Source organism: Rhinoraja longicauda, chromosome 4 (assembly GCF_053455715.1).
Source record: "Rhinoraja longicauda isolate Sanriku21f chromosome 4, sRhiLon1.1, whole genome shotgun sequence".
In the NCBI taxonomy this organism is placed as follows: domain Eukaryota; kingdom Metazoa; phylum Chordata; class Chondrichthyes; order Rajiformes; family Arhynchobatidae; genus Rhinoraja; species Rhinoraja longicauda.
The window spans coordinates 67,084,038-67,109,612 of record NC_135956.1 but is presented as its reverse complement, the minus strand read 5'-3'; the positions used below and the strand labels follow the sequence as shown (position 1 = coordinate 67,109,612).

The following is a 25,575-nucleotide window of genomic DNA, read 5'->3' as shown; positions in this document are numbered from 1 at the left end:
CCTAACTGGTCCCAATTACCAGTGTATACTTCAGGTCTGGCCAATCTGTGCCAACAGATTCCATTTATCCCCATTAATCTCAGGGCACTGAGACCGACATCAAAGATGTCATTGAGTTGTAAAGGATGCAGAAGAGATTCACCAGGACTTGGCTTGAGTTACAGGGAGAGGTTGGATAGGCTGGGACTTTTTTCTTGAGCATAAAATGCTGAGGGGGTGACCTTATTAAGGCGTACAAAATCATGATGGGACATGGATAAAGTGAACACACACTCTTACTCCAAGGTAGTGCATATCTTCAATGAGCTTCCAGAGGAAGCTATAGAAGCAGGCACAAATACAACTTTCAGAAGGTTGGAAAATAGACACAAAAAGCTGGAGTAACTCAGCGGTACAGGAAGCATCTCTGGTGGTGCAGCAGTAGAGCTGCTACCTCAGCGGCAGAGACCCAGGTTCGATCTTAACTAGGGGTGCCATTTGTACAGAGTTTGTTGTTTGTCCCCATGACCATGTAGGTTTGTACATTAAGAGGCTTTGGTAAATTGTAGATTGTCCTGTGTGTAAAATAATTTTAGGGCACAGGGGATTGCTGGTCAGCGCATACTCAGTGGGCTGAAGGGCCTGTTTCTGTGTTGTATCCCTAAACTGAATTAAGACATTTGGACATATATGGGGATAGGGAGAATTTAGATAATATGGGCCAAATGCAGGCTATCAGGCCTTATCCAACTTGGTTAACATAGACAAGGTAGGCTGATGGGTCTGTTTCCATGCTGTAGAGCTCTAAAACCCAGAATATTAGCCCCCCCTGCTGAGACCTGGAACATTTTCACCTTTCCCAGACCAACACGTGCAATGCAACGCAACATGAAAGGTTCAGGCTTTCAATGATGTTCGAGACACACAGTGGAGGATTTCCTGTATTATTTATTCCCAGGTATTGTATAATCCCTTCCCACAGCTCACAGCAATCTGCCACAGCCACAGTGGATTAACACCCAGATTTGAACGCGTACAGGATTCTAGCCCATGAATATTTCCCCTTGTGGTAAACACAAGCCCAGACCCACGCCCACCCCTTGTGGGCACCGTACAAACACACGGAGATTAGTTAAAAAAATCTATTACACCTCAAACACACGTCACCCCGATACCAATGGACATTTCAGAATCGCACCAGTTCCTCAGTCGTTCGTATTAACCCACAGCCAAGAAACCCCATCACCCTCCACACCCCCACCCCAAACTGTTCTAAAACTCTGCTCACCCCCACCCACCCCCTTCCCTTCCCCTCTGTCCGACATCTCCACCCAGACGACTGGAGAATGCTTGCATTCTACACACCAGGCACTACCGACACCCCACACACTACACACAGTTACCATCTAACTACAATCAAACACATCCAGTCAGCACACGACCACTGGTGTGAGTAATTCTCCCCACAGGCGGGGGTGGTAGTTCTCACCGTCTCCCCCTCGCCTGTTACCTCACCATCAGCACCCTCAACCACAGGACAGTGGCGCTGGCAATGACCACCAACTCAATGAATGGTTGCTACCCGAAACGCCCACTGCCATCGCCTCCACAGATGCTGCCTGACCCATTGAGTTGCTCCAGCACTTTGTTTCCATCGCCCCGACTCCCAACCCCACCCTGTGGGCAATTGGGAACCACCCCAGCCCACCCCCGTTCACCACCCCCCCCCCCCCCCCCCCCAGTGCGACAGGCACAGATAACCCTTCCATTTCACGGACAGAGGATCATGGTTGATTCTATGGTATAAAAGCCTCCCACTGTTAAATTAAATGTATGTCATGCACAACTTTCCCTTTCCATTCCAGCCGCTCCTCACACCCCTACACAGCTGCCCCGGCGACAGAGGATACAGCGACCAGTGTAACCGGGTTCCCTGTGCAGAGGGGGCTGGAGGCTGCATGAACACAGCACACACCATGCATGGCAGCACCTCACCAAACCTCCCAAACAGCAGCCCCCCCCCCGCCTCCCCAATACTGCCCAGGAGGATGAGGGTAACCTTATACCCTAATGCCAGCACATTTCAGATACTGCCCCACCTCTACTGCTGCTCACCTCGTCCTGACTTGGAAACGTCTAAATCATGGAACTCCCTCCGACACCCCCCCAGCACATGAACTGCAGGCTGGTGTCTGAAGGTGGTTCTGTTACAATGAACCCCCTGCTGCGGTTCTGCAAACTGTGGGCAAAGAGAGGGACAGGAGTGAAGGTACCACACACGGCTGTTCACCGCCGATCCACCCCTGGCTCCCCTGTACTGGAGGGAGGATGAGGAGGGAACCTCTCACTACTCTCTGAGACCTTGGGCTGTGTGTCCATGTATTGAGAGAGGGAGAGGGAGATGGTGTGGACCTCAGGCTCTCTGAGACAATCAGGGCTGTGTCTGAGAGTCTGTCTCTACCCCCCCCCCCCCTCAGTCAGTGATTGGGGGGGGGGGAGTCCCTCAGCCTCACTGTACATGGCAGCATTGCTCATTTTAAAGGAATAAGCCAGGCAGTAAGAGGCACCCTCTGCCCCTCCCTGTGAGGGCAGTAGAAGGCTCCATCACAGCTTAATCTTCCCCAGCGAGGCCGGGGAGGGGACGGAGCAGACACGGGAGCTCAGGTCATTGCCCACAGGCCGCGGTCTCCAGCGCTGGTAAAGAACATCTGGCAGTAATCAGCACGGGAACACACAAAAGCAAATAAAATCCGTAAAACCAGGAGTCACACGTTCACACTCCAGAAGAAACGAGAGAGAGGGAGGGAGGAAGGATCGGAGCGATCCCGGTCTGTCCGGCGGGATGGCCGTTCCGCGGGGCTGCATCGTGCAGCTGGTGACCCGCTGCTGGCTCTCCAAGTATAAAGAGGGAAGGGTACAAAATAATCCAGTCTTTGATCGTCATAACTGCACGTCCAGCAGTCTCTTTTGTAAATACTGTTTAACCTCCTCGATCCCATTCAGCTTCTCCAGCTGGTGGTAAGGCAGCTGTGGGGAAGAGCAGAGACAGAAGATCACACACCAGGGAATCACCACTGTCCGTAGGCACAAGCAAGTGCCAGAGTAGCTTAGCGGGTCAGGCAGCATGTCTAATCATGTATATGAAAGTCGGAGAGTCGACAGCATGGAAACAGGCCCCTCGTCCCAACTTGCCCATACCGATCAACATGCCCCATCTACACTTGTGCAAACGCCCGTGTTTGGCGCATGTGCCTCTCAACCTGTCCTATCCATATACTTGTCATGTCTTTTGAATGTTGTGATAGTACCTGCATCAACTACCTCCTGTGGCAGCTCGTACCATATATCAACCACACTCTGCATGGACAAAGGTTGCCCCTCAGGTTCCTCTCTCACCCTAAACCTATGCGCTCTAGTTCTCGATTCCCTTACCCTGTGAAAAAAACATAACGCACAGCGCTGGAACAGACCTTTTGATCCGTGCCAAACATGCCATGTTAAACTCATCTCCTCTACCCACACCCACACGTGATCCCTATCCCTCCACACCCTGCATATCCATGAGTCTATCTAAAAGCCTCTTAAACGTCATTATTGTATTTGCCTCCACCACCATCCCTGGCAGTGCATTCCAGGTCCCACCACACCTTGTGTAAACACTTGCCCCCCACAGCTTCTTTACACTTTGCCCCTCTCACCTGAAAGCTATGCCCTGTGGCCTTTGAAATTTCCAAACAGTGGAAAAGGTTCTGACTGTCTACCTTTCTACGCCTCTCAGAAAGTTCTGACTCAATCTCCACTCAATATCTGACGCTGCAGGGAAAACAATCGAGGTTTGTCCAGCCTCTCCTTACAGCTAACACCTTGTCCAGTCCCTCCCGCCCACAGAGTACATCTCACACACACGTGCCCACGGTGGACCGAAGGCATGTTTCCGCGCTGTATTTCTAAAGTCTAAAGGGATCAGTGCGAGGCAGCGTAGAGGGAGCAAGGCAGCAGCATTAGTTGGAGATTACTTCCGTAACGAGGCCAAAGGTTCCCTCATGCTGCAAATGCCGAGAGCTGGAAGCTTCCTGAAGTGACGCATCATACCTGCAACACGGTGTATCCTAGTAAGCTGAGGTGGCGATCACGCATGGCCCGGGATCCCACCAGCACATCCGAATTGTGGCAGTAATGCCACTTGTCGTTTACCGACATCACAATCCTGTGGGAAGGGGCAAGGAGCAGTCCGTTACTGGAGATGGTCTTGACTATCCACGCCTCTCATCATTTTACAGTCTTCTATCAGGTCTCCCCCTCAACCTCTGATGCTTCAGAGAACAACCCAAGTCAAAAGGGAAAAATCCAACCTCTCCCTGTAGCTAACACCCTTTAATGCAGGCAGCATCCCCCACATCCACGCAACCTACAGTCAGTCTAAAGAAGAGTCCCGACGAGGAACATCATGTTCTCCAGAGATGCTGCCAGAGCCGCTGAGTTACTCGAGCATTGTGTTCTCTCTAGCACCCTGGTAAATCTCTCCTACTGTCTCTTATTCCCAGGATCCGAAAGGCAATGCTGCTCCAACACATCTCAACCTCTCGAGTCCCAAATCAGGAAGGTACGTCACACTATTAACGTAAAAGGTTCTCACTCTTTCGCCTCCTCCACTCCAGTGGAAGGGGTCGAGGCAGGTACAATATCATAATTTAAAAGACACTTGGGAAAGGTTCATGGATAGGAAGGTTTAGAGGGCTATAGGCCAAACCTGGGCAAATGGAACAAGCATCTTGGTTGACAAGGATGGGTTGGGCTGAAGGACCTGTTTCCATGCTATATGCCACTATGACTCTGATTCATGACATTTTATATCTCAGGTGACCATTCATCCCTCACCACTGTGCTGGCTCTTTGAAAGATCTTTATACACTCGAGCCTCATTACTCTCTGTCCCCATCAGCTCAACACAGGCACCTTGTCTCTGAAGGACCAGAGGGACTAACGGACATCCTCATGTCGAATGACATTAGTATTAGCAACATGGTTAAAGACATAAAACATCACTGCAAACTATACCGAGTCAGCATGAAAGATCCTGCTTGATCAATTTTATTGAATTATTTACAACATGAACAGATGCTGACTCACTGAGTTAGTTATACAGCACAGTAACAGGCCTTTCAGCCTAACCTGTCCATACTGACCAAGATACCCCATCTAAGCTACTCCCATTTCCCAGTGTTTGGCCCCTATCCTTCTAAATCTTTCCTATCCATCCACCTATCCAAATGCCTTTTAGATGCTGTTAACAGTACCTGCCTCAACTACTTCCTCTGGCCGCTCGTTCCACATACCACCACCCTCTGTGTGAAAAAGGTTGCCGCTAGGTTCCTATTAAATCTCTCCCCTCGCACCTTAAACCTATGTCCACTGGTTCTTGATTCCCCTCTCTGGGTGTAAAAGACTGTGCATTCACCCTATCCATGATTTAAAACACCTCTATGAGATCACCATGCATCCTCTAGCGCTCCAATGAATAAAGTCCTAGCAATGCCCAAACTCTCCCTGTAACTCAGGCCCTTGAGTCCTGGCAACAACCTCTTCTCTGCACTCTTTCCAGCTTACTGACATTCTTTCTCTTGCAGGGTGACCATAACTGAACACAATACTCCAAGTGCAGCCTCACCAACATTCTCCTTCTTTGGACTTTTCCTTATTTAATCAAACTTTATCTTGCACTAAATGTTGTAGTTGTAATCATGCATTGTCTTTTCTTTGACTGAATAGCACGCAACAAAAGCTGTTTACTGGTCCTTTGGTATACTTGACATTAATGAAGTCAACTAAACTAAAATGTAGTCTCTCAAAACTCTCCATGATTTTGAACCACACGAACATCTCCTGTTAACCTTCTCTGCCAACAAAACTAACAACGCCAGCTTATGCGGTCTTCCTGCAGGAGCTGAAGGGCCGGGTCAGAGTATACACTCCGTAAATCTCCGCATCCTCACCATAGGCTTGTGTATTGCCCTGGACTTGGACCGGAGATTGAATAACCAGTCATTCAAATAGAGTTTATAGCAATTTCTTTGGTTCAGAACACTCTGCCTCAGACCGCTATAACTGCCCCAATATAAACGTTAGTGTGCGGACACCACGTCGCTCTCATTGGAGACTCTCGGACTTCACCAGATAGAACCTTACTGGCTTTATCTTGCTCTAAAAGTTATTCACGTTATACTCTTTAGAGTCATAGAGTGATACGGTATGGAAACAGGCCCTTCGGCCCAACTTGCCCACACCGGCCAACAATGTCCCAGCTACACGAGTCCCACTTGCCTGCGCTTGGTCCATATCCCACCAAACCTGTCCTATCCATGTACCTGTCTAACTGTTTTTTAAACGATGGGATAGTCCCAGCCTCAACTACCCCCCCTGGCAGCTTGTTCCATACACCCACAACCCTTTGTGTGAAAAAGTTACCCCTCGGATTCCTATTAAATCTTTTCCCCTTCTCGATTCCCCTACTCTGGGCAAGGGACTCTGTGCATCTACCCAATCTATTCCTCTATTTATCCTGAATCTGTACACTGTGGAAGGCTCAGCTATAATCATGTATTGTCTTTCTGCTGATTGGTTAGCAGGCAACAAAAGCTTTTCACTGTACCTCGGTACACGTGACAATACACTAAATTAAACTCAACTCTGTCCAGACAGTGTGAACGTTCCCCATGTACTGACCTGTTCACCTGATCGTTGTCCCGGCACCTCTCTTTGTCAGTCAGCAGTGGGCTGGAGAGTTGCAATGGTGGGGGGACTGGACTCACCAACTCGGCCTGCCCCACCCGGCCTGGGGTCTCGGGGTAGTGGGGGCTGTCGTAAAAGCTGGGGGCGGGCTGCTCTGTTCTGAAGAGGTTGTGCTCTTGGTTCTGGGGCGGGGTGTCGGATTCCTCGTCCAGGATCTTGCCGATTGGGAACTGGAAGAGGGAGCTGGAGCCGATGATGGGGGAGCAGCCGGTGGTGCTGGGTGGCTGATTCAGGCAGTCGGACGGGCTGCTGAGGGTGGAGCTCTCCTGACTCTCCAGCGACTGCTCCTTGGTCAAGCTGTTGTAGTAGCTGGCCGGCGGGTAGTACGAGTTGTACTCCAAGTTGGTTCCCGTCAGGATGGGGGCCGCGCTGGAGACGGTGCCACTGCCGGCGGGGCAAGCACGGCTCAGGAAGTCCACGTCGGCCCCGCGGTCTCCCTCTCTTTTCTCCTTCACCGCCCCGTCGTTGTGGCAAAAGGGCGAGAACGTCTGGAAGTCAGCGGTGAGGGAGGAGATGTCGGCGGGGGCATGTAGGGCACCGGGCTTCTCTGTGGACTTCGGGGTTGGGATGGAGGGACACAGAGGAGTGCCGGCACTAGGAGTAGTCCCGTTTATATGAAGGACATTGCCAGATCCGTTTATCCACAGTAAGAAGTCTGCAAAAAGGAACAGATAATCACACATCCCACAGTCAGGTTAAATCACAGACTTCCACTCGAACAAAGGAGACGGCAGAAAGTGATGGACACAGCCTGGTCCATCACATGTACTGACCTCCTCACCACCAAAGAGATCCGCCCCTCCCACAGCGTGGCGTTCCCACAGTGCCGCCCCTCCCACAGCGTGGCATTCCCAGTGTGGAGTTCCCACACTGCCGCCCTTCCCACAGCGTGGCGTTCCCACAGTGCCGCCCCTCCCACAGCGCGGCATTCCCACAGTGTGGTTCCCACAGTGCTGCCCCTCCCACAGCATGGTGTTCCCACAGTGCCGTCCCTCCCACAGCGTGGTAATCCCACAGCACGGCATTCCCACAGTGCCGTCTCTCCCAATGCTGCCCCTCCCACAGCGCGGCGTTCCCAAAGTGCCGCCCCTCCCACAGTGCCGCCCCTCCCACAGCGCGGCGTTCCCACAGTGCCGCCACTCCCACAGCGCGGCATTCCCAAAATGCCGCCCCTCCCACAGTGTTGCCCCCCCCACAGCGCGCCGTTCCCAAAGTGCCGCCCCTCCCACAGTGTTGCCCCTCCCACAGTGATGCTGTGGGCCCACAAGCTTCTGACTGTGGCTGAAGCAAAAACATTCCGTCCTCCATTATGTAGCAGAACACAAACTGCTGCACTCTATATCGGAAGCATGTCATGCGAGGTTATCCACTTTGGTGGCAAGAACAGGAAGGCAGATTATTATCTGAATGATATCAGATCAGAAGGGGAGGTGCAACGAGACCTGGGTGTGCTTGTACATCAGTCACTGAAAGTAAGCATGCAGGTACAGCAGGCAGTGAAGAAAGTGAATGGCATGTTGGCCTTCATTGCGAGAGGATTTGATTTTTGGAGCAAGGAGGTCCTACTGCAGTTGTACAGGGTCCTGGTGAGACCGCACCTGGAGTATTGTGTGCAATTTTCATCTCCTAATCTGAGGAAGGACGTTATTGCTATTGAGGGAGTGCAGCGTAGGTTCACCAGGTTAATTCCCGGGATGGCGGGATTGACGTATGATGAAAGAATGGGTCGACTAGGCTTGTATTCACTGGAATTTAGAAGAATGAGAGGGGATCTTATAGAAACATATAAAATTCTTATTGATCAAGGTAGATGCAGGAAATATGTTCCCGATGTTGGGGAGTCCAGAACCAGGGGTCACAGTTTAAGAATAAGGGGTAGGCCATTTAGGACTGAGATGAGGAAAAACTTTTTCACCCAGAGTTGTGAATCTGTGGAATTCTCTGCCACAGAAGGCAGTGGAGGCCAATTCACAGGATATTTTCAAGAGAGAGTTAGATTTAGCTCTTAGAGCTAAGGGAATCACGGGAGTCAGGGGGTATGGGGAGAAGGCAGGAACGGGGTACTGATTGAGAATGATCAGCCATGATCACATTGAATGGCGGTGCTGGCTCGAAGGGCCGAATGGCCTACTCCTGCACCTATTGTCTAATGTCTATTGACATGGGGAAAAAGACGGAATGGGGTACTGATTTTGGATGATCAGCCATGATCATTTTGAATGGCAGTACTGACTTGAAGGGCCGAATGGCCAACTCCTGCACCTATTTTCTATGTTTCTACATGAAGAGGCAGAAGTGAAGTGCTCTTTAAGGTACTTTAGAACACTGAACGGCCCTCCCATATGGTCGGGTGTAGTCCCGATCTTCCAACCGAGCACACTGTGAACCGTGTATTTTTAATCTGTAACTGTAATGCTATAATGCGGAAAACTACATTCTGCACTCTCGAATTTTTCTCTTTGAAATCCTGGTGTGTTTGTGTGTCATTTGAATGTACTCATGTATGGCAATAATTTTACTGGAGAGCATGCAAAGCTTCTCACTGTCCCTCCATACACTGGCACTAAACTAATGCCAAAGTCGGGTAGGGTACAGGTGTTTATAACACAGCCGAGCAGCTCCATGGGACACAGACTGTCTTCCTACCTGTGTAATAGCCGGGAGGTAGAACCTCGTCCTGCTTGTAACACTGGACGCCCAGCAGCTGCCTCAACGCCTCCGCCACCAGCCCCTTGTAACTGGCAAGAGATTAACGAGGATGGCGTCTCAGATAAACAATGGGGAAATGAAACCGCTCATTGTAATCATTACAGCGTTTATAAGAAAAACCTTAAGATGTTTAACAATGGAATAACAAATGAAGACATTTGGTAAAGATAGATACAAAAAGCTAAAGTAACTAAGCGGGTCAGACAAAAGAAAGCTTTCCCCTGACTCTCAGTCTGAAGAAGGGTCTTAACCTGAAACGTCACCTATTCCTTTTCTCCAGAGATGCTGTCTGACGCGCTGAGTTAGTCCAGCTATTTGTGCCTATTTTCGGTTTAAATTAGCACCAAAGACATTTGGAGGGGGGGGGTGTGAGGAGAGGGGGGGGGGGGGGGGGGTTGTGAGGAGGGGGGCTAGGGTCCGGTGGGATGTGTGCAGACAGAATTCAAGAGCCTGAATGTGAGGGTAAAAGCTGGGTTACCAAGGCAAGGGAAGAGAGAAGGAGTGGATACTTGAAGCAGGACAGAAGGAGGTGGCTAGTGGACAGGGGATGCATGATGGCAGGAGGTTAGAGTGAAAGCAGAAAGAAAAAGGAAACATCTTTGGGGGAAAAAGCGGGGAGTGAGAGCAGGATGTTTGTACAGTGAGCCTCATCGCAGGCATTGCGTATCATAGATAAGGTCGTCAGAACATTTTCCTGGGGAGATGTGAGATGCAAATTTTTGTTTACAGACAGAGAGTGGTGAGTGCCTGGAACGTGCTGCCAGGGGTGGTGGTGGAGGCAGGTATAATAGTGGCGTTTAAGAGACCTTTGAATAGGCACATGGATCTGCAGGGAATTGGGGGGGGGGGGGTTATGGATCACGTGCAGACAGATGAGATAAGATTTTGCTTGGCATCATGTTTGGCACACACATTGTGGGCTGAAGAGCCTGTTCCTCTGCTGCACTGTTCTATATTCTCTTCAATGGTCTCAGAAAGAGACAGGGAGAGAGAGGGAGGGAGAAAGAGGGATGGAGAAAGAGGGAGGGAGAAACTGCGAGGAAGAGAGAGGAAGAAAGGGAGAGGGAGAAAGAGGAGACAGAGGCAGAGAAACAGGGTGCGAGAAGGGAGAGGAATAAGTCAAACAAAGGTGGCAGTGTGAGAAACAGCCTGCCACCATCCTAAGTCACATGCCATGTCATGGAGTCGTAGAGCTCTACAGCACAGAAACAGGCCCTTCAGCCCACCTTGACCCTGCTAACCAAGGTGGCATATTATCATTGCATGCCTGCTTGGCATCTTGGTTCTGGCACCAGTGGGACTGAATGGCATTGCCCACGGTTGGAGGTTTGGGGTGGGGAAGGGAGGGTGAGAAAAGCCCATGTACAGTAGAATTATTGAGGCAGAGTTCAAAGTGAGCACTGACCTGTACTTCCTGTTGACCTCGTCTGCAGTCAGTACGCGGTCAAACATCATAACCTTGTACCTGTCTTCTAGTCGGGGACCCTTGTAGTCATGGTATTCCAGCTCAATGGCAGCATCCAGCAGTGACAGGTACCGGCGCACAATTAGACCATAGGGACTGCCTGCAAGGGGAATGCAAACAATCAGGAGCACAGCTCAGGGTTACACAGAGTGACACTCGTGTGTTAATGCCAGAGTGCCCAGGTACTTCAGGGTCCCTGAAAGTGATGTAACAGGTAGATAGGGTGGTCAAGAAGGCTTTCAGCATATTGGCCTTCATCAGTCAGAATATTGCATATAGAGGTTGGGAGATGTTAGTTTAGTTTAGAGATACAGCGCGGAAACAGGCCCTTCGGCCCACCGAGTCCGCTCCGACCAGCGATCCCCGCACATTATCACAAGCCTACACACTAGGGACAATTTACACTTATACCAAGTATACAAACCCAAGCCAATTAACCTACAAACCTGAACGTCTTTGGAGTGTGGGAGGAAACCGAAGATCTTGGAGAAAACCCACGCGGCCACGGGGAGAACGTACAAACTCCGTACAGACAGCACTCGTAGTCAGGATCGTAGTCAGGGTCACTGGCACTGTAAGCACTATAAGGCAGCAACCCTATCGCTGCGCCACTGTGCCGCCTGTTCAAACATTGGTGGGGTCACATTTAGAGTATTGTGTTCAGTTTTGGACACAATGTTATAGGAAAGATGTTGTCAAGCTCGAAAGGGGCAAGAAGATGTATGAGGATGTTGCCAGGACTCGAGGGCTTGAGCTACAGGGAGAGGTTGAGCAAGCTAGGACTTTATTGCTTGGAGCGCAGGATGATGAGGAGTGATCTTATAGAGGTGTATAAAATCATGAGAGGAATAGATTGGGTAAATGTAGTATTTTACACTGCAGGGGGATCGGGAACCAGAGGACATAGGTTTAAGCTGAGGGTAGAAAGATTTAATAGGAACCTGAGGGACAATTGTTTTTAAACAAAGGGTGGTGGGTAAATGGTAAATGGTGGTGGGTAAATGGTGGTGGGTAAATGCCAGAGGAAGTAGTTGAGGCAGGTACTATCACAACGTTTAAGAAACATCTAGACAGGTACACGAAATGGGTTTTAGAGGCATATATGGGACAAAGGCAGGCAGGTCGGATTAGTGTAGATGGGGCATGTTGGTCGGCGTGCAGGGTTCCAGAGGACACATGATACTGGGTTCCCGAGTGGGAGAATTGCACAGACCAGAGTAGCAGAATCCTAGAATGAGAGCTACGGTTACAGAGGTGACTGTGGGAGGTAATCAGAGGTCCTGAATTTGGTTTTACAATAGAGCACATGAACCACAATGTTCGTGCCAAACATGATGCCAATTTAATCTAATCTCCTCTGCCTGCACGTGATCCATAGCCTTCCATTCCCTGTACATCCATGTGCCTATCTAAAGGCCTCTTAAACACCACTATCGTATCTGCCTTCACCACCGACGCTGGCAGTGTATTCCAGGCCCCTCCCACCCTCTGTGTAAAATAAATCTCCTTGAAACTTTTTCTAGGGTGAAACCTTCAATGGTCACTGCTCGGAGACTCTGTCAGTGTGCTCCCTGACAGAGCCTCCTGTACACACTGTACATCCCCTCCTCACCCCAACAGCGAGACCACATTCCCTGCCCCACGGTGGGTGCAGGTCCCGTTGCCAACATTGCCCCCATTCGCCCCACATACTCATCACGTTGTTGACAAACGCAGCGGAGAAGACTCGGTCGAGAATGGCGCCGGGGAAGTGTCCAAGCTGAAACATGGACATGAAGATGTTGACGGTGGCCAGGGGAGAGTTCATTGCCTTCACCTCCAACACCGACTCCAGCTTCTCAAAGAACTTGTCCGCGTTGGCGGGCTTGTAGTTCATGCGGCTGAATGGGAAGACCAGTTTCTGAATTACCTGCAGGATAGGCAAGCACACGGTTAAACACTGCGACCCACAGTGGGGGCTGGCAGAAACACACTGCGGAAGCAGTAACATTCATACAGCTCTGGTGCTGACAGTGGGGATCACACTCTCAGGACGCTGAGAAAAACTCACTCACTGCCAGCAACTCTAGGATAGATAGGAGATGAGGAAGGGTTGTGAATCTGTGGAATTCGTTGCCACAGACAGCTGTGGGGACCAAGTCACTGGGTATTTTTAAAGTTAAGATTGACAGATTTTTGAGTAGTATGTCAAAGGTTCCGGGGAGAGGGCAGGAGAATGGGTTGAGGGAAAAATAGATGAGCCATGATTGAATGGCGGAGTAGACTCGATGGACCAAATGGCCTAATTCTGCTCCTGTCTTATGATATTCTTACACAGCAATTTCAGATTCACGTTGACCCTCAATGCACATTCTTTCCCCCGTTCTATCTGAACGATACATTCATTCATATCACATGCTTTCCCATAGAATCGTAGACCTGTACACCACAGATTCACCAAGTTGCCATTCTGGGCTAGTCCTATTTGCCTGTATTTGGCCCATATCCCTTTGAACACTTTTCATCCATATAATCCATCCAAATATCGTTTAAATTCATCATTGTACCTGGTTCCTCTGACAGCTCATTCCAGATTTGGACTACCCCGAGTAAAAAAGGTGCCCCTGAGGGTAATAGTTGTAAGGAGAGGTTGGACAAACTTGTATTGTTTTCCCTACGACCTGATAGAAGTTTGTAAAATTACAAGGGGCATAAATAGGGTAGAGAGCCAGAACCTTTTTCCCAGGGTGGAACTATCAAATACTGGAGGGCATAGCTCTAATGTCACTGATAGAGGAGGTAGTTGAGCCAGGTATTGTTACAGCTTTTAAAAGACACCTACGCAGGTACATGGACAGGAAAGATTTAAAAGGATATGGGGCAAAAGCGGGCATTTGGGATCAGTGTAGAAGGGGCATTCTGGTCGGCATGGATGTTGGGCCGAAGGACCTGTTTCCGTGCGGTATGACTCTTTGTGCAGAGCAAGTTGTTTTTACACAGAGGGTGGTGATTGCCTGGAATGTGCTGCTGGGGGTGGTGGTGGAGGCAGATACAATAGTGGCATTTAAGAGGTTTTTAGACAGGCACAAGGATGTGCATGGAATGGAGGGATATGGATCACATGCAGGCAGAGGAGATTAGTTTAACTTGGTATCATGTTCGACATACATGGTGAGCTGAAGGGCCTGTTCCTATGCATACTGTTCTATGTTCTACATATTATCTTTCATGATACAGAACACATCCGTGACGTATGAAACCTTCAGCAGTCACTGCCCCGGTGCCCACAGGCACAGCGCTCCGTCTCTTTGACAGAGCCTCCTTCACACACTCCAGTCCCCCCTCACCCTCTACTCTAGACCCACACCATGGGGGGTAACTGAAATCCAGTACCTTGCTGTCCAGATAGTCTCCCTTTTTGATGAGGAACTCAGCGATGGTGTCGAGAAGCTTGCTCTCCCGCAGCCGATGACGGGCAATGTATTTGGCTATCAATGCCATGGTGTAGGGCGTGATGCTGTCCACCTTTTTGGGAAGTTCCTCTGAAACACAGAGAAGTACCATCACATTCGAGGCTTTGATCTCGTTAGCCCAGTGTCTCGGGTACCGCAGATAACAACTGCGCCAGCATAGGGAAAGTCGTCTACATCCTTTGGCTTGAAGCAGGAATCTCTGCTGAGACAGCAATGTATGTGGAGGACATGCAAAATACAACTGACCTCAACCTTGAGCATTGAATCCTGTGCACAGGCTGAGTGAGGGTTGCACAAAGATCTTGTAACAAAGGTGGGAGGGTAGGAAAAGTGGAACTTGCAGAGATAAAGGGCACAAATATGGACTGATACTGAATCACAAAGTGCGGGAGCTCAGTAGGTCAGGCAGTGTCCGTGAAAGGAGTTGAACAATGTTTTGGGTCAGGCCTCTCTGTCAGAGCTATTAGTATTGTTGGCATTCTTGGATTGTGAGGATGGAGGCGGGGACATGTGATGACTTTCTGTACTGGTGTCTAGCTGAGTGGATGATAGGTCATTGGAGCGGCATTCAGTTGTTGTCATGCAAGATTGTGGAATATTGCAATGCTCATTTAAGATGCAACTGTACTTTCATGAGTCAAACTGCATTCTTGTTTAAGTATAGCTAGTTCTGCTGTGTCACGTATTTTTACAACACAAATTGGATATAACATGACTCATGAATTAGGGAACACTATTTGCATTATGCAGGCTGAATTGGGTACATCATGATCTCATTTGGGAACTAGAGAACCACTTAAAAGTTTAGTTTATTTTTTAGTTTAGAGATAGTTTAGTTTTGCGATACTGTGCTGAAACTAGCCTTTTGGCCCACGTCGACCATTGATCACACGGTGTGAACACGGTTTTTGCAGATTAACTAATCAAATCACAAGGTTCCAGAGGAACTTAGCAGACCAGACAGTGTGGGGACACACGGACATGCGGCATTTCGGGTTGCCTTCTTCAGTTTAAATCTCCACATCGAGATAAAAGTATATCAAATTATTTTCCCCACACTGCCACGCTAAGGCCATCAGCGATGAGTTTCAACCCAGTCACTCCCTCTTCTCCCATCAGGAATGAGGTACAGAAAATGCACACCTCCAGATTCAGGGAGTTTCTTCCCAGCTGTTATCAGGCAGTTGAACTGTCCCATCACCTGTGAGAGAACAGTCCTGACCTCCCATCTACCTCATTGGAGACCCTCAGACTATCTTTAAATAAACTTTCTCTTGGACATTATCTTGCACTAAACGTTATTCCCTTTATCCTGTGTCTGTACACTGTGAACAGCTGGATTGTAATCATGTATAGTCTTTCCACTGACTGGATAGATTTTCACTATACCACGGCGCACGTGACAATAAGCTAAATTAAACCTGGGCTTGTCTCCAGAGGTAGCTGCTCCCTACCTGCCAGGCGGCTGATGAACTTCTCCTGTCGGTTTTCGTAGAAGATCTGGGAGCTGAAGATCAGCTCCAGGGATTTGTTGCTGGCCTCGCGGCAGCAGGTAGCCAACATCTCATCCAGTAGGCTCATCTCGTGGTCCCTGACGTTGGCCACGTGGCCCAGCGTGTGTTTGACCAGCCGCAGAATCTTGCGGTTGTTGAGGAGCTGCTCGCTGGTGTAGGAGTCAGAGTCGGAGTGCAGGGCCTGGGCCCGCAGCCGGTAGTAGGAGAGCAGCAGGAAGAGGGTCTGGGGGTGGCGCTCCTTCTCCATGTTCTTCTCCAGGCCGCCCAGGCAGCTCTCCAGCAGCGGGTGCTGCGTGGACCTGTGCAGTTTCATGACACTGCTGAACACCATGGAGATGTCCTTCTGGTTGAACTGGGTCAGCCGCACACGCGCCTCCTCCTCCAGCACCTGGACTATCTTGGAATCGCTGGGAAGACCTGCCAGAGGAAGAGAAGAGAAGCCAGTTGATGTACAGAAGGAGCCTGGGAGAGCTGGACCCATCCTCACGGGATGGTCCAAGTCTTTACTGCCCGCCTCTCACCGCTAGGCTGCAGTCGGGCCAAGGTGCCGCCGAGACCTAGGGGGGTCCCGGCAGAGGGGGAGAGGTGGGAAAAGGCATGGACGATGACAAAGAAGGGATGAGTATTTTTGTAACTTTGTCAGTACCATTGTGGCGACGCTTTTGTGTACGTTGTATGCAAAAACAAAGAATTTCACTGCACCTAGCTACAGGTGACAATAAAGATGTCATCACAGCCATGGGCTGCCTCAGGTACATTAGGCAGCGCAGATGATTATCAATTACAGTAGGATCTTGAGTGGGCGGAGGACGGTTGTTTTTGAGACTGGAGGCCTGTGACTAGTCATGTGTCTCAGGGTTCAGAGCTGGGCCCATTGCTGTTTGTGGTTTATATCAATGACTTTGTTGAGAATGTATAAAGCATGACTAGTAAGTTGTCAGATAACACTAAAGTGGCTGGTATTGTAGATAGCGAAGATTGTTATCAAAAATTACAGCAGGATTACAAGGAACTGCAGTTGCTGGTTAATACACAAAAGGACACAAAGTGCTGGAGTAACAGCGGGCCAGGCAGCATCTCTAAAGAACATGGATAGGTGACATTTCTGGTTGAGACAGACTAACTGTTGGGGGTGGGGAAGAAGAAAGCTAGAAGAGGGGAGAGGCAGGACAAAACCTAGCAGTTATTAGGTGGATTCAGGCGAGGGGTTTTTGATAGGCAGATGGTTGAAACAAAGACTAGATATACAAATAGAAGGTGCGAGACAGGATCGAAGAGTTGTGAAGCTAGAGGGGGGAAACAAGCAGAAGGGGTGGAGGGAAGAAAGATATAGGTGGGAGTCTATGTGGGGCAGAGGGGAGAAGGGGGAGGGGGGAAAAGAAAAAGGGGAGGTGTGGGGGGGTTAGTACGAGGTTAAGTAAAATTGAAGAATTCGTTGGGTTGTATACTATCCAGGCAGAACATGAGATGCTGTTCCTCCAGTTTTTGTGTGGCCTCACTCTGGTAATGGAGGAGGCTCACGACAGAAAGGTCCGTAAGGGAATGGGAAGGGGAGTTAATGTGGTTAGCAACCGGGAGATCCAGTAATCCTTGGCCTACCAAGTGCAAATGTTCTGCGAAATGGTCGCTGAGTCAATGCTTGGTATCGTCAATGTATAGGAGGCCACATCGGGAACACAGGATGCAGGATCTTGATCAGCTGGGCAACTGGGCTTAAGAATTGCAAATTCAGATAAATGTGAAGTATTGAATTTTGGGAAGTCAACCCCAGGGCAGGACCTTTGTAGTGAACAGTAGAGCTCTGGGAAGGGTTGTAGACCAGAGGGATCTCGGAGTACAGATACGTAGTTCTCAGAAAGTGGCATCACATATAATTGTGACGGTTAAGAAGTCTTTTGGCATTCTGGCCTTCATCAGTCAAGGTACTGAATATAGAAGTTGGGACGTAATATTACAGTTGTGCAAGACATTGGTGAGGCCGCACTTGTGTTCAGTTTTGGTCACCTTGATACAGGAATGATGTCATTAAGCTGTAAAGAGTGCCGAGAGGATTTACAAGGATGTTGCCTGGACTAATGGAGAGAAACTTAGCAGGCTAGGGCTCTGTTCCTTGGAGCTCAGAAGGCGGAGGGGTGATCTATCAGAGGTGTATAAAATCATGAGGGAAATAGACAAGGTGAATGCAATCTTTTACCCAGGATAGATGAATCTAGAATTAGACAGCATAGGTTTAAGGTGGAAGGCGAAAGATTTAATAGGAACCTGAAGGTAAACATTTTCAGAGAGTGGCGGGTATATCGTATGTTTAGTGCGGTCTCACCAATAACTTATACAGCTGCATCAAGATATCGTAGTCTTTGCACTCAATACCCTTCCCAATGAACGCAAGCATACTAAATGCTTTCTTCACCGCCCTGTCCACCTGTCTCGCCACTTTGAGGACCTGTTTACAATCTATGTGAGGGGCCAGCACAACAACATCCAGGTTTGTTGCTGACACTGAGCTGGGCATAAATTTGGACTTTGTAAAGATTGGAAAGATATTAGAGGAAACAGACCACCTCAGCGCTTGGGGAAGGATACGGCAGAAGGAATATAACATGGAAAAAAAGAGAGGTTGCTCACACTGGTGGAAAAAATAGAAAGGTTGATTATTCTTTAAATGGAGAGATTTGGAAGGCGTTGACGTTTAAAGGGATCGGGGTATCCTTGAACATGAATCACGCAAAGTTAATCGGAAGGGACATGTTTTTCACTCTGAGGGTAGTCCTGTTTCTCTGCTGTACAGTTCTATGACTCTGTAAGTTCAGCAAGTCCTTCGATACCCATTCATGCAGGGAGATTTAAGTACAGGAGTATAAATGGAGAATTCAGCTCTAGAAAACCAGGATTTTGCAAAAAAAATTAGTTTAGTTTAGCGATACAGCATGGATACAGGGCCTTCGGCAGGCATAATTTCCGACCAGTATCACCCATTCACACTAGTTCTACGTTATCCTAATTTCTCATTCACTCCTATTTACACAGGCTAATTAACCTACAAATCCGCACGTCTTTGGGATGTGGGAGGAAGCCAGAGCACCTGGAGGAAACCCACACGGAGAACATGCAAATTCCACACAGCATCCAAGGTCAGGATCAAACCCAAATCTTTGGTGTGATGAGGCAGCAACTCTACCTGCTGCGCCACTGTGCCACCCTTACATTAAATGCTTCTTTGTTGGGAAATTTTATGCAATGGAGACACAAGAGACTGGGTGGCGTTCTGAATGTAGCCCAAAACATCACACAAACCGACTCCCCTCCTTCTACACCTCATGCTGCCTTGGGAAAGGATCGAACAAGAATCCCTGGTGCTGTGAGGCAGCACCTCTACCTGCTGTGCCATTATGCTGCTTTCCTTGCGGATAACTCCCAGTGTGAGTGAGAAACGGGTCAGATACCACCATTCCGTGGCTGATAGTAGAGAGGAGAGGGACGAGAGCATCTCTTACCCAAGGCAGCCATGGCGTACAGACAATTAACAATGCTGAAGTTGTCGAACTTGGAGCAGTCGACCACGATGGAGGCGCAGAGTGTGTGGAACTCATCCAGTTCCAGCGTCTGGCCATGGGCAGAGTCGTCGCTGGCCGCGGCCGGCCGCTGCTGCAGCAGCTGCCCGATCTTTTGCAGGGCAATGGGGTAATGGTTGTAGGAGATCTTGCCGGGGTTCTGCGTCACCCAGCGCAGCACCTCACCCACTGTCCGCGAGCGGTCAATCAGCCGCTTCATGGTGAAGAAGGTGTCATAGCTCATCTTCTCATGGATGAAGTTCCAGGTTTTCTTCTTGATGCGATGGTGGTGGTGGTGGTGTTTCTGCTTGTGCCCATTGTGCCGGCCCTGGTGCAGCTGAGAGAAGTGTTCCAGGTAGGCGGCCCAGGTGTTGTGTGGCTTGCAAGCGTGGTAGTGGGCTGCGTGCATGGTACCCCGGCTGGTGGCAGGGCAGGGGACAGCGCGGCAGCAGGCCAGGCGGAGCAGACGAAGGAGGCAGCTCAGGCCAAGCTGGTTCAGTCCGGCTAGCAGAACACCTTCCCCCCTCGGCAGCGGAGACCTGGAGCAGCGCAGAGACAACCTTTGCATCTTAGGCACGGCCCACCTCCAGGGAGAGTGCAGGACAACAGGAACCTGGAGGAGCACACAGAGGCAGAGTGAGAAACCACACACGGTGGTGGACCTCTGCACTGATAGTCAGTCCCCTCAGCACAGGGGTCAGTCGGCCTATCCAGTCCATGCCAGCTCTTGCTACTGCAAACCACACCGTCCTGTTCTGCTCTATCCCCATCGCATGCAATTCATTAGTTCATGTCCCAAGAGCAGAATTAGGTCATTCGGCCCATCAAGTCTACTCCGCCGTTCAATCATGGCTGATCTATCTTTCTCCCTCAACCTCATTCTCTTGTCTTCACCCCGTAATCTCTGTCACCCTTACCAATCAAGAATCTGTCCATCTCAACCTTGAAAATATCCATTGACTTGGCCTCTATAGCCGTCTGTGTCAATGAATTCCACAGATATACCACAAATCTGAACTGTCACATGCTTATCCAATTTCCAATGGAAATCAAAGCGCTGGAGTATCTCAGCGAGTCAGGCAGCACCTGTGAAGAACATGGATAAGCACCATTTTGGGTCAGGACCCTTCCTTCAACAGAAGCTGCTTGAACTGCTGAGTTACTCCAGTACTTTGTGTTCTAGGCAAAATTTCATCCTTGTGTCTACATCTTCTTCCAGAAATTATCTTTGTTTCTACCACCTATGTAGGCAACAAATTCCACATACAGTTCCTCCTCACAACCATAGAGCTGCACAACCAGACAATTCGGCCCGCACTATCTGCCCCAACTACCTCCTCTAGCAGCCCATTCCATATACCCAACACTACCCATGTTAAAAACTTGCCAGTCAGGTTCCTTTTAAATCTTTCCCCCTCTTCGTAAACCTATGCCCACTAGTTCTTGATTCCTCTACCCCAATAAAAGCCCGCAGCAATTCTCCTTATCCATACCCCTCGTTATTTCAATCACCTCTGTAAGGTCACCCCTCAGCCTCCTATGCTCCAGGTAAACTGTCCCGGGCCGCCCAATCTCACTTTATAACTCAAACCTTCCAGTCCCGGTACCATCCTTGTGGATCTGTGCCCTCTCCAGTTTATTCACATCCTTCCTATAGCCATTGGGAGGGTTCAGGGGGCTGGGCATTTCAGAAGAGAGCAGCAGGGTAGCCAGGTCTGGGACAAAACGACTGGCTCTAATGGGGAGGGTGGTGCTAAGGAGAGCTGTAGAAATAGGACAGAAAGGAGATTTTTGGGCACAAATGAGCCTCCAGGATGGTCCAGGATGTCTCCGAGCAGTTGCAGGGAAATGTCAAGGAAAGTGAGCAGCCAGAGGTCGCTGTGCACATTGCTACCAACGACACAGGAGGGAAAAGAGATTGGGTCCTGTGGAGTGAAATACAGAGAGTTAGGTAGCCGTTTAAAGAGCAGGACCTCAACAAGGCCTGTAATCTCCAGATTATTCCCAGGATGGCGTGCTAGTGAAGGCAGGAATAGGAGGGTAGGGCAGATAAATGCACCGGTGAGGAGTCAAGTGCGGGGGGGGGGAGGGGGGTGGGGGGGGCGGTTCAGATTGATGCGCTGTTGAGATCTCTTCTGGGGCAGAGGAACGAATCACACCTGAACTGCTGAGGGTTTAGGCTTTCAGATTTTATTATTGTCACATGGACTGACGTATAGTGAAAAGCTTTGTTTCCCATGCTATCCAAACAGATCAGGATCACAAAGTGCTGGAATAAGTCAGCGGGTCAGACAGTATCCCTGGAGAAAAAGAATGAAGTGTCCGACCCGAATCTTCACCCATCCTTTTTCTCCAAAGATGCTGCCTGACCTACTGAGTTACTCCAGCACTTTGTGCCTATCTTTGGTATAAACCAGCTCCTGCAGTTATTTGTTTCTATTTTTTTCTAGATCAGATAATACTAAACATAAATACAATCAAAACAAACTCAAGTACAATAGGTAAAGCACAGAGTGCAGAATATAGTCCTCAGCATTGCTACGCACCATTTCCAGTGACAAAGTCTAATGTCCACAATGGGATCAATATTTTGGCAGGGAGATTTGCTAGTGCTACGCATGAGGGTTTAACGAGTCTGGCAGGGGGTGGCACCAAAGTGGTAGAGTGACAGAAGGCAAGTTGAGGCAAATATTAATGTTAAAGCAAGTTCAGTAGACAGTCAGCCGGGGCTAGACAGGGAGCAGGAAGGTCCAACTGACTCAACTGCATTCATTTCAATGTAAGAAGCCTGACAGATAAGGCAAGGTTTGGTGTGTGGTGTTGGAAATTATAGACATAACATAGACATGGCTGAAAGAGGAACAGGACAGGCAGCTCAATGTTCTTAGGTACAGTGGTACAGAGAATATTCCTGGAGGTTCAGCCAGTGAAAATAAATGGGTGGAACAGAAATAAGATAAGGATGATCACATTGATGGTTTCATATTATAGAGGTTATCCACTTTGGTGATAAGAATAGGAAGGCAGATTATTATCTGAATGGTGTCAAGTTAGGAAAAGGAGACGTACAACGAGATCTGGGTGTCCTAGTGCATCAGTCACTGAAAGGAAGCATGCAGGGACAGCAGGCAGTGAAGAAAGCCAATGGAATGTTGGCCTTCATAACAAGAGGAGTTGAGTATAGGAGCAAAGAGGTCCTTCTGCAGTTGTACAGGGCCCTAGTGAGTACTGTGTGCCGTTTTGGTCTCCAAATTTGAGGAAGGATATTCTTGCTATTGAGGGCGTGCAGCGTAGGTTTACTAGGTTAATTCCCAGAATGGCGGGACTGTCGTATGTTGAAAGACTGGAGCGACTAGGCTTGTATACACTGGAATTTAGAAGGATGAGAGGGGATCTTATCGAAACATATAGGATTATTAAGAGGTTGGACATGTTAGAGGCAGGAAACATGTTCCCAATGTTGGGGGAGTCCAGAACAAGGGGCCACAATTTAGAAATAAGGGGTAGGCCATTTAGAACAGAGACGAGGAAAAACTTTTTCAGTCAGAGAGTTGTGAATCTGTGGAATTCTCTGCCTCAGAAGGCAGTGGAGGCCAATTCTCTGAATGCATTCAAGAGAGAGCTAGAAAGAGCTCTTAAGGATAGCGGAGTCAGGGGGTATGGAGAGAAGGCAGGAACGAGGTACTGATTGAGAATGATCATCCATGATCACATTGAATGGCAGTGCTGGCTCGAAGGGCCGAATGGCCTACTCCTGCTCCTATTGTCTATTGTCTATAACTCTTAAATCCTTCCATCTTACATCTTCTGTTTTAATCTCTGGCCTTTGCTCCAACCGCGAGGACCAAAGTACTGAGAATAACTCAACAGGTCAGGCAGCATCTCTGGAGAACGTGGAGAACCTATCTCTGGAGAGGTGCCGTTTCGGGTCGAGACCTTTCTTCAGCCCATTTGTTCCAACCATCTGCCAACTAAGCCCCCACACCTGTGTCTAGCTATTACCTGCCATGGTAACCTTACAGATGTTAATAAAATGATGGGAGGGATAGATAGGGTAGATCGTCACAATCTGTTCCCAAGAGTAGGGGAATCTAAAACTAGCGGGCATCAATTTAAGATGAGAGGGGAAGATTTAAAGAGGATCTGAGTGCAAAGCTTGTCCAGAGGTGGCATGGGACAATTACTACATTCAAAAGGCATTTAGACGGGTTCCTGAATAGGAAGGGGATAGATTGCAGATGCAGATACCAAATGCAGGTAAATGGAAGTAGCTCAGAAAAGCACTTTAGGTGGAATAGATGAGTTGGACAGAAGGGCCTGTTTCCATGCTGTGTAACTGTGAATCTATAATTCCCCTCACTCAGGCCTTTCCTTCCCGCTGCTTGGTCTTCCCAGCAGTGGAACATGCTTGGCTCTCTCCCCTTCCCCCACATAAAATCACAGCTCTGAACTCTGCCTCCCCTCCCCCAACTGTGCAGAAACACCACAACATCAATAAATGTTAATGGAACGACTGACTGCACATCTGTATCTCAGGGACAGTGGCAGGGCCATCCTCACCAATACTCGCCCTCCAGGGTTACAAGGTCACATCCACCCTCCCCAGTTCACTACCCAAGGGTGAAAACAATACAAATCTGTACCCAACAGCACAGTACCCCATTGTCACAGAATAAGTACACTGGCAATATTGTAGACTTGTACCCAGGATTGTTCCCCACTGCTACATTGATGAAACTATTAAACTGCTCATAAGACACTATCATGAATAACTGGTTTGGTAGCTCGAACGCCCAGGGACGAAGGAGATTACAGAGTTGTGGTCCATCACGAGTACTGACTTCCCCACCATCAAAGGGATCTACAGGAGGCGCTGCCTCAAAATGTCAGCCAAGGACATCAAAGATCCACACCACCCTGACCACGATGTCATCTCACTGCTACCATCGGATAGAAGGCACAGGAGCCTGAAAACCGTGACCTCCAGGTTGAAGAACAGCTTCTACCCAACAACCATCAGGCTCTTGAACACTGCACAACAACTAACCTCAGCAACTGTGATCTACTCTAGACAGTGAATATTGTTGCACTACATATTTTGGTTTTGCACCATGATGGTCACCTAGTATAAGTGATTATTAATTAATTGTGTCATTGATTATTGTATATTCATCTGTCTTATTGTGATACTGGGCCTATCAGACTGCAGTAGGAGTTTTGTTGTTCCATTGTCGGTACAAATTAAACACTCTGGCCCCTTAACACTCTTGAATTGTTCACGAGATACTTGTGTCACAGATCTGGATTTAAGTTGATTTACTATCCAGTTGGTATTTATTATATTGTTTACGTACCCAGGATTGTTCCCCTCTATTATATTGAAGGTGATTTTAAATTAGTCTATGTTCTCCATTCCAGTCATGAGTTACTATTGCAATAGGTCTGGATTTATATCTATTTAGCAACCGAATGACATTTACACCCTAGTGAAGTGATCCTCCCGTCCCCTGGATGTGTCCACAGGAGCCTGGGACGGGTGGGGGTTGTGGGTTTTACGTTGCCTGAGGGGAGAGAGTGAGGGAGGGGGCCGGGCTCGGCCACCTTCACCGGAGACCAGCGGGGAATCCACCCCCGGGGCTCGGGGCCCGGCCGGGCAGCGCATGCCCACGATACGGCGGGGCCTCGGGGAACGAGCGAGGCGCCGGCCCGTGACAGAGGCCCGGCCCGGCCCGGCTCCCCTCCCCAGTCCCCGGGGCCCGGTCCGCGGTCCGATCCCCGCTCCCTCCGGCCCGGCAGCCCGCCCGCCCGCCCGCACCCGGCTGGAGTCCCCGCTCCACGCCCGCCCGTCTGACTCACATCGCCCAGCGGGCCCCGCAGGGCCAGGCTCCGGCCGCCGACTGTCGCCCACCCGCCTCAGCACCGGGACCCGCCGCCGACGCTGCTCCTGCGCACTCCCGCTGCCCTCAGCGCGCAGGCGCGCCCCCCCACCCCCCATCAACGCGCAGGCGCCGGGCCGTGGGCCAGCAGGACGCCGGCGGCCCGAGTGGCCTCTCGCCGGGGGGTCGGAGGCCTGACCCTGACCCTGCCTGGGGGATGCGGCTGGTTCTAGGGGAGGC

The 25,575-nt window shown here is 49.6% G+C and overlaps 1 protein-coding gene across 2 annotated transcripts; it reads right to left on the bottom strand.

The window, feature by feature from the left end:
• Positions 1 to 1,719: 1,719 nt before the first annotated feature.
• On the bottom strand, positions 1,720 to 25,462 carry fastk (Fas-activated serine/threonine kinase). Of its 2 annotated transcripts, none has more exons than XM_078397924.1 (10): positions 25,316 to 25,462; positions 19,403 to 20,072; positions 15,849 to 16,325; positions 14,315 to 14,463; positions 12,635 to 12,851; positions 10,883 to 11,042; positions 9,415 to 9,506; positions 6,703 to 7,423; positions 4,072 to 4,186; positions 1,720 to 3,006 (listed from the first exon to the last, which is right to left on the bottom strand). In XM_078397924.1, the coding sequence occupies exons 2-10, from the start codon at positions 20,025 to 20,027 to the stop codon at positions 2,920 to 2,922; spliced, it is 2,643 nt and encodes an 880-aa protein (XP_078254050.1). In that variant the 5' UTR covers positions 20,028 to 20,072; positions 25,316 to 25,462; the 3' UTR covers positions 1,720 to 2,919. The 2 variants fall into 2 exon arrangements, with proteins under 2 accessions (XP_078254050.1, XP_078254051.1); XM_078397925.1 differs by lacking the exon at positions 25,316 to 25,462 and adding an exon at positions 20,972 to 21,126.
• Positions 25,463 to 25,575: the final 113 nt, after the last annotated feature.

Bases quoted from the DNA above. Each gene is read 5' to 3' on its own strand.
- fastk (XM_078397924.1), bottom strand. From the start codon at position 20,027: ATGCAAAGGTTGTCTCTGCGCTGCTCCAGGTCTCCGCTGCCGAGGGGG. The intron at 14,464-15,848 runs GTAGGGAGCAGC...TCTGTGTTTCAG, and splicing joins GTTCATCAGCCGCCTGGCAG to AGGAACTTCCCAAAAAGGTG. The intron at 9,507-10,882 runs GTCAGTGCTCAC...ATCTCTTGCCAG, and splicing joins GAGGTCAACAGGAAGTACAG to TTACAAGGGGCTGGTGGCGG.